Here is a 15,380-nt window from a genome sequence, read left to right on the forward strand (position 1 = left end):
ATTATGAATTAAACTAGATGCCACGGAGGAGGCAATGATGAACATTCCTCATGATGCTTACTGGCCCTCCTTCGCATGTGAAGGACAAACGATTGCTATGTGTTAAAATGTCGTGCACCAGGTCAGCGGCAGGCTTCTTGCAAATACTTCCAACCTTGACTTGTCAGTAGTCGGAAAATGAAAACATTAAATTGCCATCATTCAGGGTTCAGGGGCAGGTGCTTTGAATTCCAGCATGAAAGGATTTGCCATGACTCACTCCGAAGCGCATTCGATATTTTCTCATTTTGAAATCGCTCTTTCATCAGAACAAAGTGTTAAAAAACACAACTTTATTCACAAGTCATTTCTGCTTGATAATAATTAAATAAGCATGTCATCTCATAACACATGATACAATAAACTTAATTACACATTGAACCAATGAGGATTTGAGGAAGATACGTTTGTTTCAGATTAAAGTCAACGCTTTATGATTAAACTAGACGTAGCTGTATCAAGATAGGGCCAACGGGGGCTGATACATAAATTAATGCTGTGTTGGATAAAAGACAGCTAATGGATTTGTGACCTCATCCATAAAAACCAGAGACGCAGCCAAAGAGACAGTTCATAGTTGTTGACTTAAAGAGAAAGGCGGCACACAGGAAATAAAATAAGAAAGAAAAGCAGCGGACCTGTGCTACTTCCCTTCCTGTGAATGTTGAGATATGATACAACAGGTCTGGTGCATATTTGGTATCAAACAGCAGTAACAGGCAGTCAGTCACTTCCTCTTTGGTGCAGTTTCTGCTGCCCATGCTGCTTCTCGAGGTCCAGCATGACAATGAATACATGGGTCAAAGGGCGCATTGCTGGTGGTCAATTTATAAAAATGTATAAATGTTTGAGTATTCTACTTACATCTTAGTGCAGTAAAGGCAAACGCACTGCTGGCAAACATAATCTTCCAGACTGAATTTCTATTTCTTTAGGTCAAAGAGCGTGTGTTCCTGCACGTGCACAAGTATGCAGTGTGTGTACAGGTGTGGCGGAGGCTGAGGGTTGATGGGTAGAACTGGCAGGAGCGGCTTCCTTCTCTACTTGATGAGCTTGTTGGCTCTCTGGTTCGCTTCTTCTATACGCACTCTGTTCATGTCCGCCTGAAACACAGAGAGGAAACAGAGCAAGGAGTCACCATCCATCCTCTTTTTCATTTCGCTATTCAATGACTTTAAATACACTTAAAGCTTCCCTCCCAATGGTTCCTCTCTTTTCCACAGATATACAGGTGGCATTAATTTGCCAAGATGTGCTGATAATGGCAGAGAAGGAGACTGCGACCAAGTAACCATGGGTGTACAACAATGCAGGAAAGAAAGAAAAATGCTTTATGAAGAAGAAAATGGGCTTTTTAGACCTCAAGGAGTTTTGGCAAATAGCACTGAATGCAACATAACTTTTGTTTGTTTACCAGAAAACTCCACAGGGCACCTTTAACTTGAATGTACTTAACTGCATTCGCTCTAACCCAATATGCAGTTCTTTAAAAGGCACCCTGTGGTGTTTCTGTGCAAAAAGCCAAAGTTATGTTTACAGTCATCATTTCTCACCATAGAGCGTGCATCTTAAGGCTGAATGCGTTTCAAAGCTGGTTTTTAAAGCTATTTTAATTCCACCATTGTTCACGTCCATGTTTGCAAACTAGCAGCCTTCCTCCTTCCTCCCCAGCACTGCAGCCGACTGCCAATCAGCACAACAGCGTGAAACCTTGGGCAGGTGTGTGTGTGCGTGTGTGTGTGTTGCGCTGCTTGTGTTTGTCATGTGCTTCCTCATGCACATGACAGAAACAAATCAGGAGCCCACTTGTAAAAACGCTGCTCCACAGTGCTACTGGTGGTGAAAAACTCCACAGGAAACCTTTAATTTGGCCGTCAAACTCGACATGATGAATAGCAAAGAAAAAAAAAATCATGAGAAAAACAGTTTTTCCTGAGACAACTCAGGTAATCCCTCCTCCCAACTTCACTTTCATAAACAGGAAAATAAGAGACTTTTGGTTGACCTGCTTATGAAGTGCGACCTAGGGAATGAAAATGCACATTAACATGTCAGACTCCTACCTTGGCAGTGATGCCGTCAATCTGTTTGTTCTGCTTGTCTATCTCGTTGCCCATGTCCACAGCCATAGTTTTCAGGTTGCCAATGATGCTGCCCACGGCATTCAGATTGTCCTCCATCTCATCCTCGCGTGCATCGTTGGTTATCCTGTACCATGAATGGAAATTTGTCAAGCGTGTCGCCACACGTTATTTGTAAAAAGCACAACTGAGGAATAAATGTGTGTAAATTGACAAGACTCTGGCGACATTATGGTGAAATATTCTCAAAGAAGCGAGACGAGCAGGACCTCACCTCTTGATGTACGGGCCTGAGGGCGCCTGGGCGTTCACATGGGCAGCCTGGCCATTGCGGACAGCTGAGGGCTGCCTTGAGACTACTTTTGATCCATTGGAATCGCCTTCGCCTTCACCTCCTCCCATACCCCAGGTACGCTTGTACCGCGAGTCGTGCTCGATTGACGACACCCTGGAGGAAAAGCAGAAAGTCAGCACAAACCAAGAAATCCGGAGGTGTTTAAATACAAACGAGGAGGATGTTAACGCAAATACAACCACACGGATCTCTACATAAAAGCATCTACAGGTGGGCTACAGTAACAGATTACTCTGAGGGAGTTAAAAAGATTCCCTACCTTATCGTATGGTAATCATCAAAGAATCCTCTTCTCCAATGTGAAAGCATTGGGGGGAGATTTTTTTTCCACGTTTAGAACCAGATGCAATCTTACTATGCACACACACACACACACACACACTGCGCATCGATATGGTTTGATGGAGAGAGCTTTAAGTATGCGCTGCACAGAGCAGCACACCTGTCATGTTAAGAGCTGTCACATCGCCGACTCGTTCACAAGCCGTTGGGAATGCTCACGAACTGCACTGGCAATCTTTTGACCACAAAATTCATGTTTGACATGCAAATTTGTATTTTCTTCTCTCCGTATGACAATCTGCGATCAAGAGTTCATGCTGTGTTGATGTGAAATCACCCTGACGGATCAGAGTAGTGTCATGGAAGCGTTCAATCCCTTGATAATAGAGTCGCTGCTGGCTCCAGGATTGTTTTCCCCACTTCTGTATTCTCATTTCAAATTTTTCTTTCATTGACACCCTCAGTATTATTCAACACAGAAACACAGGACTCTCCTGGATAAAAGAACAGTCCTACAGGTTTATGGAATGAGCACCAATTTGAATGATTTCTACTCTGTTACTGAGAAATCATGCTTTCTCTGTGAGGCATGGCATCGGCTGCTGTTGCTATGGAGAAGGAGCCACGGAGAGCCGCGCTGGAGAATTCAAAATGCTTTGATGTTGCAGTTGGGAACAAAACACATTGCCACAGCTGTGATTATATTATTATTATTTTAATCAGCACCATAATCTTTCATTTCTGGCAACTGTTGGCAGCACTTTCAAGAGAATTTTAAGACAAAACGCTCCCATCTCACCGTACTTTTATTTTAATGTACACAAGCAGGTACCTGTGACATTTGTTTATATGGATATTTTGTTAGGTCAACTCTTGTAGGAGAACGTCATGGTTACCCAAGCTGTAGAAGTGCTCCAACTGCCAGTCACTCCTGTAAGCAGTAGCTTGAACCAGTTCCTCCAACTTCACAACTTTATACATGATATAAAAAAGTAAAATGTGCTAACGATCAGAAGCTTCAGCTGTTTTACACAGCTTTCCCTTGCTGGTTTGCTCTATACTCACAATAGCTATCACTAGCTATGTCTCCAGCTAACTGTCAATTCTTAAAATGGTCCAAAAGAAAAAAAAAAACCCAAGACATTAGAAGTTGACAGTATAGGTGAAGATATGTATGGCTGTAATAAACAGAGCAGAAGAAGTAGAGGTCGCGAACCAGAAACAAAATCAGCTGTTTGCCGATTGCCAGCAAACCTCAAAGAAGAAAGAAAACCAGGCACCTTGGCTGCCTATGAGAGCTGAAAAGGTGTTTCCACATTCTCCCATTAAGCACATTAACTCTTTTTAAAAAAAAAAAACAAAAAAAACACCTCAAGCGAGTGTAAAAACTTTTGCTCAATTGAGGAAGTTTGTTTGAGTTTTTTACTGTTTCCATCAACCTTTTCGAATGTGCATACAAATATGCTGCTGGGAGCGCGGCTACAGTGAAGTCCATGCACTTTCTTGTTAAAACCGGCCACATGCCTCCTCCATAAATGATCACGACAGCACACGCACAGCACAGAATAAAAAACGAGCAAAGCGTGCTAACACACAGCAGCGGTCTGGAGCCTTCAGCAGCTCTGCGTGCACAGTGTACCTGTCACAGGGGCAGACGCAGAGGCCGCAGCACTTGGAGAGGTCGGTCAGGTTTTTCTCAGCCTGTCTCATGTCCTGGTTGATCTGGTCCATGCCCTCCTCCACACGCTTCAGCTGCTCTGAAACACAGGCAGGCACACCATGTCAGAATCGCCCTTTCTCTATCTTGGTACAATTCATAGACCAGGAATTTGTCTTATTCATAACTTTGTTTTGTTTATCACCTTTTTTCACCCGTTTTTAGAAGAGATTAAATTAAACTTCAGTGATCTGTGTGAGGAATCCTAAATTGGGTCAATAACTGGGTCACTGCAGCAGTAACAAAAAAAAAGCATGGGATATAGATGACAAAAAAAAATAACAAGCTGCAGGTGGTACAACAAATAATTACAAATGCACATTTTTAAACAGGGGAAGCAAATCGTGGACAGCACCTGCCCTAAAAGTCACAAGTAAAAAAAAAAAAAAAGAGCTCAGGACAAATATCTTCTGAGAAAACCTGAAGATCAATCATGAAGTAACACACTAGTTTAACACTATAAATAAATACACTACTGATCATTGTGGCCAATACTAATACACACTCAAACACAGGCACTACTTCATTTGAAAAGGGAAGTGAACCTCTTCTGCTTTTTAATGCTACAGTTTCTATGTGCTTACAGTCACACAGGGAGGTTAGCACGAATTACTTCAACTTTAAGTCAGAAAGCATGTTACATATCTTTTGGGTTAAAATAACGCCAATTAATGGCTTTTGTCTATGGCAGACACATCTCAGAGATCTTATCTGTATGATTCAGAGTGCCTCAGCCAAAAAAAAACAGTTTCTGTAATCAAACAGGAAATCTGTGTCTTTGCATCATCTCCAAATGACTTTGAAATAGAAGTAACTGAAATAATGAAATTTGCATGCCATTCATACATGTGGTTGATTGTAGCTGCATCTAATGCACGAGGACCTGCATATTACTGTATTTTAGAAAGAACATTTACAGTAATAGCATTAGCGTGACACATGTCATTACTCGCTTCCTTTCAAAGTGAATGAAGAACATCCAAATGTGACGATGGGTCACTCTTTAAACTTAACCATGTGCATTCACTCTTTGCCACACAGGAAAACACATTCATGTTGCATTATCTACCTCCTTGCTGGTCCAGCATCACCATGGTGTTGACACCAGTCTGTTTGCTCTGAAAACACAAAAGACACACACAATCACAACCAATGAAAAGATTACAGACAGATCTATATTTTATAAAGAACGGATAATATTATATTGCTGTTGTTCAGAATTTGAAAACTGATTGAAGTGAATACAATTAATACAAAAAAGTGTAATAATTAATAATTGAAGCAACTTTTTTCTTGCAAAATGATTACTTTCTCAAAATATTCATGCCAAAGTCTTAAATGATTAACAGTGACCATAATGCTGCTCTAAAAGGACAATCTAAACTTTTCAATTCAGATCTCTAATTACATCAACGAAAAACTCAAATCTTATTTCAAGCACTGATTTCATTTCTGAACAAATCGTAAATTATTTCATTGCAGATCCAACCAACCAATTATTAACCAACATAGGCGGTTTACTGGTCAGCCAGACGCAGCTGTAAGATGATACATGTTGGGCTTCATGTTCGAGTCTCACCTCCTCTGCCATCTGCAGCATCCTCCGTGTGCTTTCCAGTGACTGTGCAGGAAAGAACAGGAGGTGTTAGTGAATACAAAGAGGTGAACAAGTTTCTTATCTCAAAGCAATTTGCACAGAAAACAAGGGGAAAAAGGACAGAAACAGAGAGACAAAGATTGATTTGGAGTCCGTTCAAAAAACAGGGTTGATACATTTCTGTGTTTGGCTCCTTTAGGTAACAAAACACGATCTTGCAAACAAAATATGTATTTTTTTTTTTTCTTTGGGACAAAATTTTAGTGCCTCATATTCTGACAGGAGATTTTAGAGTTGGGACTCTTTGTTTATGCCGGGACAGATGGACCAGATGTCAAACCCAGACAGGGTTTTACATCTATCAGGCCTCTATCTGGATCTGGTTCTCTGAGTTAATTTAAACAAAACAATGGACAGGTGTGAATGTGGCCTGAAGAGACAGACCGATAGAGCAGAGAGAGAACAGAACAACACAAGGGAATTAACAGGGACACAATGAGAAATAGAGCAAGATAAGAGGGATAAGGCAAATGGAAAGATACACATGATAAGAAAAACATGGAGGAGGACGTCACAACATTAATATTCATAAGGTTATGAAAGTCAAATCTATAACATCAGTGTAAAGCTATAAGATCCTGTCATTGCATGTCCACATTTCAACACTGTGACAGGACACATCAGCCGAGATCATGTTTTTGCTGTATATTATTGTAAAATCAGAATTCTGGTTCAGTTTATTTTCCTAGCCTTGGAGGATCCAGCACTGTTAACACATGTGTGAGCTTATTAGGGCTGCAACTGATGATTATCTTTACTGATTAATCTGCCAATTATTTTCTCAATCAATTGTTACATTAATCAATAATACGCGAGAAAATAGTGAAAAATGCCCATCTAAAATCTAAAGTGGTGTCTTCAAATTGCTTCTTTTGTGCAACAAACAGTTAAGTTTCCGATCACATAAGAAGAAGAAAAGCAGGAGATCGTTTTAATTGAGATTGAATTGTTGGTATGCTGGCTTGAAAATCACTTTAACAATTAACTGATTACGCTGATTGCATCTTATTTTCTACACTGCTCATGATTTTCTGCTTCAATTTTTTGTTTAGGGTGTAACTCAACAGTTATCCCTGACATATTATCATAGTTTATTGACTGTATATCAACAGAAGTATCTGATCAAAAATAAAGAAGTATGATCTTGAATAAATTAGCCAAATCCTCATGACTTTGTTGTTTTAATATAGAGCTCAAACAATTTGTCAATTGATTAATTAGTTCATTGGATTAAATTGATTGACAAATATTTCGATAAATACTTGTTCACGTAATTTTTAGGAAAGCCACCAATGGCAGAAGTTCACTGGTTCCAGCTTCTCAAATGTGAATACTTTCTGGTTATACGTCGAACAAAAGAAGCTATTTGAAAATGTCGACTTAGGCTTTGGGAAATTGTGTTTTTCACATTTTATAGACCGAACAATTGAAAGTTTTTGAATATTTTTTTTCTTCCAGGTGTGAGCAGCTACTCTGCTAGACAAACAACTAGTTAATCAATTAACAGACTGACATAAATGAACCGTTAAAAATTAAAGAGTATTTTTCATGGGAAAAAAGGGCCAAATTTTCCCTACTTCCATTCTCTCAACTGTACACATTTTTATTTTCTGACATAATTTTTAGTTATCCCGAGACAGCAAACTCAAAAAAAAAAAAAAAAAAAAAAAATCAGCATTAACATCTGTTTTGAGGATACTTCGTTTTGTCATTTTTCCAGTTTTTCAAACGTAGTAAAACTTTGTCAAAATAAGTATGCAGTGCGGATTTGAGACACTTCCTAGAGATCCTGCGTACCGGTGCATCTCAACTCGAGTCACGGTGCCCGATCGAGTCACGTGGGTATGACTAACGCACAAGTTAACACAAACAAAAGCGCCCATGCACGAACAGTTTCAAAAGTTGACGGCGAACTGGAATGTAGTCAGTTCAGGTGAGTTACGCCTTTGTGCTTCTATTTATAGCAATTGTTTTACAGAGAGCAGAGCAACCAAAGGAGTGAAGCACAAAAGTGTCTCAGGGCATGACTCCATTGTTACCATCACTAATGAACTGTTAACAAGAGACAGTGGGGACCCGATTCCTCATTCTCTCTGTGTTGTGTTTGCTCTGAATACATTAATCAGCGAGTTGAGAAAAAGACAAACACGGAATTGGCGAGAGGGACGTGTTGAGCACAGCCAGGTTTCTGTTGGCTTAGCCAGAACGTCACTTGGGTGGATAAACATTACATTGCGTCTCCTAAAATCCTTGAACTTGGCTAATTAAGCCCGAAATCGCTGTCTTAGCCAAATTTTCCAGATTGGGGTGCTGTGACAAATCTTTGAGATACAGACAATGGTGTGGTATTTTTATCATTTGTTTGGGATGGCTTAAATGGAAGTACAGTCAGGTGAGGGAGGTGCAGGTTCCAGCAAACTACATGCAAGGCGTTTGAAACATAAAACTCACTCATTCTACCACAAAAAGCATAAAAACACACTACGGGCATTCGGTAGAAACACACACAACTCGTTCAACACAATGTTGAAGAGCGTAGAAGCCATTTTTAACCCCTGGACATGAGACTACCTTGAAATTATAAGAAAGCGCTTGTTCGACTTCCTAAAAACAATCTTTTCTTATCATAGCAAATTCCGATGTTGCCCCGATACATAACCATGCTCTGGCTTTGGGTAACCACTACTCATACCTGAAACACTCAGAGTGGTAAGTAGCATTAGCAGATGGACCCTCCCATGCCCTGTCCCTTCTACGAGCTGCTAAGTCAGCCCGGCAGCAGGAAAAGGTGGAAAGAGAAGAAGAGAAAATTGCAGGTTAGGTCAGAAAGCACACACAGAGGGAAAACACACAGTCAAGAAAAGAGTACAAAAACCACATAGTCAATTAGTACAGTGAAAATTAGTGCAGAGCCACAAGCCCGGATAAAGCAAGCTAATTTGCCTCCATTTGAGTCAGATGGCTGATCGTATGATGCCCTGGAGTGCTGATTAAACAATCATCTCCTTGATAATAAAACGCTCAGATATAGCTGACAACATTCAAACTGTCAGAAGCACAGAGGGGCGAGGGAGCTATGGCGCTAAATTAGGCGTAAAACTCACACATTTCCTATTAATGCCTAGCTTAATAATCAGCTGTGAATGCAATGAATATAATTACCCACTCCCTGCTCTTCTCTTTCAGGGCTGTCTTGAAGCAACCTCAACCCCCCCACCCCATATTTGTAGGTTATTAGCATACACTGGTCTTTTGGTCGTGAATTAAAGGGATACTCCGCCCAAAATCCCCCCTTTTAGTATCAAATACTCACACCCTGCAGGTTTGAAACTGTTCATGAAAAGTTGTTGAATTAAAGAGAGTGTTTTATTTTAGGGGCTTAGAATTTCTAAATAATTACCTCAAATGTTTCCTTGATAAGAAGAAAAGCTCAATTCAAATACACGTAAATATCCATTTATTATTAATTTAACAGTGGAAACTTAATTAACCATATACATTATATTATTTGCTTGCCTGTAGACAAATTTCTCATGTTTGCATGTCCAGCTCATGTTGTTTGCATCGACTAAGACTCTCGAGCAGTGATGCATGGATCAGTTCTGATCCAGCTCTGCATGTATGCAGAGACCCGCACCAGCATGGACGTTTCACTCCAGCTACCGATTAATTAGAATAAGTTAATTGGATGTACATAAGTTTGCAGCAAAATGCATAATTCTTTCTAGGAAGTGTCACAGAGAATTCTTTGGACATTACCAAAAAAATCCACAGGAACTTCTCAAAACACTCGTGCAAACATTCTCCACTTCCCAACTGTCCGACTGTATGCTCAGTATGCTCCAAACGCTCATTGATTGATCGTGGCTTCTGTCTGTAGCTTGCACAGCTTTGGCATTTGTTACTAAAGCATTTCGGGTAGAAAATTAAGTTTTATACTCACTCAGAGAGAGACAGACAATGAGAGAATGAGGGAGATAAGGATTCTATGTGTATTGTGTGTGAGACTCAGTACCTCGTCAGTCACTTGGTTGGCCCTCATGGTCATCTGTTCCACAGTCATGTCCTCCATGTTGCTGCTGTCCTGTTTGGAGGCTCCCCCCGTGGCACCGAGCTCTATGTTCTGTGGCCTGGAAGAGCAGCAGATGTCAAAGGTCAGCGATTGACTGATTAACTAGAACCAGTAACTTACAATGGGATTTTTTCATTATTAATCAATCATAAAATTACTGACTTTTGTTGGATGAAACTGACCACTAGCCCTAATTCAAATTCCCTCGTTTAAATTATATGTACATCAAGGTTGAGCACGTCACTCATATGGAGAGGGAAGAGGGAGATTCAAATCCTAAACAAATCAGACTCTTTTCCTGGCCCTGAGGGAGTGTTAGGAGTCTGTACACATACAGCAGGCCCGCTAATAAAGGAAACAAATCTATATAATGACAAAGCAAAACTATCCTTTGGTGAGCCTAGAGCAGTTCCCTGTTTGTGTAAAGCTTAGCTGCAGTGTGGCTAGCAGAGTGTATGCTAATGATGATAGAAGAGAGATAACGAGGCTGTGATAGGGAAATCACAATTATGAAACTGGATGTCAGTAACTGTCAGAAATACGCAACACATTGTCAAGATTACAACAATACAAACTAGACATTACAGAATAGCAGAGTGATTGATTATAAAATTATAAAAGTTCAAATAAGTCTATATAGATAAATAAATAAAAGATAAATGTTTCAAAAAGAGTTGTCGTAAAAGACTGTTGTGTTTTCTGGTTTTAAAATGCAGCATCACAGTTAAGCGAAATGTCAGATTTTTTTTGTATGCACATATTTCCTCAATGTACCAACACTCATCTGCAAAAAACTGGCACATTTCATTGACGTACAGTATACTGCTACAGGAAGTAGACCAAAAATGTGACATTTTACGTAGGGTTTCGACATTAACCGTGGCCCGATGGCCCGCTTCCACGAAGGGTCACGCTGTGGCCACCAAATTTGATCAGGTCTCTCTTTAGAATAAGACTGCATGTCTCAGTGAGACTACTTGTCTAAATAAAGTCTAGATTGGAAAATACCCCCATAGTGTAGGCCTTTGCTAACGGAGCACTACAGCTGCACAAGCATCTCGATTCCTGTGTATTCCTATCTTCCTTACAGAAGTAGGAATAGAACCAGAAGGAGAACTAGAAACACAAAAGGTGGACTATGGAGAAGGCTACAGTTGGAAGTACGTATTTTACCAGCGGTACCTGCAGGCAGTGATTCACATCAGCAGAGTGAGGAGGAAAGAGGACAGGATGAATGACTGAAGCTGATGTCTGTGCTCGTCATTCTTTCTAAACTTCACTTGGTATTGTCATGCGACGTTTCCAGTGAGATATTGAGTTTATATAGTGATGTTGCAGCTGTAAGCTTCACTGTTGCTGCTCTAGAAACAATATTTAGTTATATTTAAAACATTAATATGTTCTAAAGCTGTTCTGAATGTATTCTTTTATTATTCTTTTAAATAATATATTTAAAAAATACAAATGCAGTTTTTTACCTATGAAAAAAAAACAATAAGAGTATCAGCAAATAACCTAACCGATAAGGCGTACTGATAAGGGTAGTAATAGAAAATCACATATCTTATACAATTACGTTAGAAATAATTTTTCATGGAAATCAATCGCAAATGTGGTTATTTATGCAACTGATCTAGTATCTTCACAGAGATTGTCTTACAGCGGAGGTGATACACTATACCTACTTGATTGGCTGAAAGCATGGTAGAAGGTTTGCAAATTCACTGTTGCTATTTGTAGAAAATTGCTAAATACAGTGCATTCAAATGCAACAACGTTCCACTATCATTCCTCAACACAAGACTGAGTGCTTAAGTCTCAGTTATTGAATCACAAAAAAAAAAAAACAATTACTGCAGTCATGCTACTGATGTCATGGTATTTCCCACAGCTGATTGGTCAAGACAACTTAAAGGATAACTTCTTTTTTACAACCTGGACCTTATTTGTAGCAATAAATACGCCCATTTACTCACCCAGACAACTTTGGTGGCATTTGGAGTCATTTTGAAGAAATTAGCCCCAGAGGAGCGGCGCGTATATCCGTATAAAGCGAGTACTCGGGGCATCCATGCGCAGCCTCTATATAACGCATAATCTGCGGCGAAACTCGTTCATATTCCAATATTTTGTTATGATATGCTGGTGCTATTCCCCTCTGAGCCCGTGGTGGCATGTTATCAATATCCAGCATCTCTAGACAACTACCTCTGACGTGGATGACGTCATTTCTAACGCCGTGCACTGCAAGCAGCCAGCCACAACACGGCTGACTCTGCGGCGGTGCCAAACTACAGCTAAACTAGCCGACAGCCAGCTCAGAGGGGAAAAGCACCAGCATATCATAACAAAATATTGGAAAATGAACGAGTTTTGCCGCAGATTATGCGTTATAGAGGCTGCGCATGGATGCCCCGAGTACTCGCATTATACGGATATACGCGCCGCTCCTCTGGGGCCAATTTCTTCAAAATGACTCCAAATGCCACCAAAGTTGTCTGGGTCAGTAAATGGGTGTATTTAATGCTAGAAATAAGGTCCAGGTTGTAAAAAACGAAAGTTATCCTTTAAGCTGCAGCCACATTTGACAGCTCCACGCAGGCTCTGTGTTTAGATTAAAATTTAGATTGCATGATCTTGCACAATATGTAAGACAGCAGGGCCAGCACAAGGCAAGGACATGTCGCTGAGAAGCTTTTACTGTAAACCAGCAGCGGGAAGTGTCGATCGTGGTTGGCCGCTAAGGGCCACTCATGGAGATATTGCACATTTTGTGCTCTCAAAATGAATACAAACAGGCAGAAGCAAATAGAACTTGAGTAATAGGTGTGTTTCCACTGTGTTTTTTCCAGGTAATCCATTTGGAGATGCATTATGATCACAGCATGCGTGAGCTAGGCTACCGTGCAGAACGGTTTAGCAGATACAAATCCGATCCAAACAAAATCTGATTTGTGCATTACGTGACCTTCATGTGGTCCAGCATCACAGGACGCACTAAAACGACTGGCGTGATGGCAGCCTCAGACAACCTTTGGTGCAGACGGTAACGTGAGATCAAGATCATCACAAGCAAAAGACTTGAGCTTGTTTTCTGTGCTGCAGAGAGGCTGCGGTTTCAAGGACAGATCCAGCTGAACGTAAACCCTGCTCTGCTTTTATTCCAACTTTTTAAAAAGACACCAACATTCAGGAAATACAGCTCCATTCCCTTTTCATTTTCCTCCTCTCCCGTCAGCCTCTTTTTCTTTAAACTTCAAGCGACATTTTGTTTTTCAAATAACCCCTGAACTCCGAGTTCCCTTTCCTGCAGCAACTCACATCCTGAGAAAAAAAAGCTAGGGAAAATGGATAGTCTACTTGGCAGACAGATCAGAGGATTTAATGTTGTTGACTCTGCATTTCTTTTTTTTCCCTGTTTTGGAAAGAGGGCACTTGATTCACACAGGCATGACTGCTTTTTCTAACTGATTATTGGACTTGGCAAGATACTGATGCGAGTTTACAAATGCAACGCCGACGGAGGACTCATGCACAAATATCGTGCTCTCTCGAAAATACCAACTCACAAGCGCAGATGGATGCCGACACTAAAAGATCAATCACATGTGCCAGTAAAGCGGACCTCTATATAGCTGGGTATTGATTTACTGTCATGACTCATTGATGAGAAGAACACACTTAAGCCACAAATGGGTAAATACCTTCGTTCCCTGGGCAATTTGAGCTTATCGTCACTTTACGGTAAAACCTATATTTTCACACTCAATAACAACACAGACACCAGATTACATGTGTCCACAGCAACAAGAAGAGTGATTTAACAAGCCTTGAGGACATACCCGTCCATGGTATAGTTTCTTCACAGCATCAACAGCAAGCGTCTAACACAACAGCCCCCACAGGGAAACACATTTCTTGTTCCTCAACCCAAACCAGTTCCTCCAGATCAGACGGCACAACAGGCTGACGTCTTTTCTTATTCTTCTCATCATGCTGTGCTCATATCCTCCTCCTGGATCTTTGTCACAGTCAAACAAAAGAGGCAATTTTTCCTGCAGCACGTCCTCAGTGATGGCAACACATTTATTTTGGTTATGTATGAACTGTAATATATTTTGGGCAGGGTGGATTGACTGATAATGCAGATCTGTGTGCCTGAACAGGCAACAAGAGGGGCCAATAACATCATGCTGTGGAGAGATAACCTAAAGCATGACCTTTTATTTCTCTCAGAGCATGACTGACAGGGTAAAAACAAGTGTCAGGGCTTTTCACTGCAGCTGCCAATCATAACGGAAGACAGTGGAGAAAATGCGACAGATGGTTAATCATTTCCGCTGTTACATTTAAATGGCTGTAGTGCCATATAAACTCACCTGACACAGGTAATCTTACACGCAGAGGAATACAGTGAAGTGCTGCGCTTCTACTTTAAGAGGGAGACAAGTGACGTTAGGCTGAATGACAAACACGAACCAAATGACTACAAAAAAAACGAGTCTCCCACACCCAACACACCGACGTTGTGGCTGTAAAGCCCCAGAAATAACACTTAAAAACTGACTGGAAGAGTTGAAAAAAGAGCTGGAACAGAGTCGAACAGTCTGCCAAAGCTGATTAAAAGTTTTCTTACATTTTCTGAAAACTTGCTGTCGTGCTCAAGTGTCGTAAACAGGGCAGGATCCGGGGGCGACTCGTTAACCCAGCTAATGTGCTACTAGCTTGCTAGTTAGCCAGTTCCGCTTTCCTGTCAAGCCACTCAACGCCGCCACTCAAACAACTACGTTGAAAGGAAAAAGGAGAGAGGTATTTACCTGGGGAGTCAATACTTACAGTTAACCCTCCTTGTTTAAAAAAAAACGAGGTCGTTACTCCTCCTTCTTTACGGTATGTGAACTTGGCTCTGGCAACTTCTGGATTCCTTCAGTGGCTCCGACGTCTGCCTGTCCGAAGTGTGTCGGTTGGTGCCTTTAAGCGCTGTCGGAAATATTACGATTCCAAAGCCAAGCGAATAGTTTCAAGAGGTACTCAGCCACTTCAACTGAGTAAAAATAGTAATGATATAATGATGAAGTACCCTGAAATTCATTGAAAATGTACTAAGGTTAAAGCATTAAGTATTAAAATGCAGGATGGTTATTTCAGAGTTTCTGCTTTATGTGATTTGACGTTGT

At 40.7% G+C, this 15,380-nt stretch overlaps 1 protein-coding gene across 3 annotated transcripts; it reads right to left on the minus strand.

Moving 5' to 3' along the window:
• Positions 1–304: 304 nt before the first annotated feature.
• LOC121618236 (synaptosomal-associated protein 23-like) lies at positions 305–15,173 on the minus strand. 3 transcript variants are annotated; one of them, XM_041953603.1, is made up of 8 exons: positions 15,040–15,173; positions 10,147–10,261; positions 6,054–6,095; positions 5,544–5,592; positions 4,397–4,514; positions 2,395–2,568; positions 2,103–2,247; positions 305–1,142 (listed from the first exon to the last, which is right to left on the minus strand). In XM_041953603.1, the coding sequence occupies exons 2-8, from the start codon at positions 10,201–10,203 to the stop codon at positions 1,080–1,082; spliced, it is 648 nt and encodes a 215-aa protein (XP_041809537.1). In that variant the 5' UTR covers positions 10,204–10,261; positions 15,040–15,173; the 3' UTR covers positions 305–1,079. The 3 variants fall into 3 exon arrangements, with proteins under 3 accessions (XP_041809537.1, XP_041809536.1, XP_041809540.1); XM_041953602.1 differs by lacking the exon at positions 15,040–15,173 and adding an exon at positions 14,840–14,995; XM_041953606.1 differs by lacking the exon at positions 15,040–15,173 and adding an exon at positions 14,583–14,599.
• Between the last annotated feature and the right edge of the window lie 207 nt (positions 15,174–15,380).

Source organism: Chelmon rostratus, chromosome 15 (assembly GCF_017976325.1).
Source record: "Chelmon rostratus isolate fCheRos1 chromosome 15, fCheRos1.pri, whole genome shotgun sequence".
Taxonomy (NCBI): domain Eukaryota; kingdom Metazoa; phylum Chordata; class Actinopteri; order Chaetodontiformes; family Chaetodontidae; genus Chelmon; species Chelmon rostratus.

Coding starts and splice junctions, on each gene's coding strand:
- LOC121618236 (XM_041953602.1), bottom strand. Junction 4,515..5,543: donor GATGCTGGACCAGCAAGGAG/GTAGATAATGCA, acceptor CCTGTGTTTCAG/AGCAGCTGAAGCGTGTGGAG. Junction 1,143..2,102: donor TTGACGGCATCACTGCCAAG/GTAGGAGTCTGA, acceptor TCTGTGTTTCAG/GCGGACATGAACAGAGTGCG.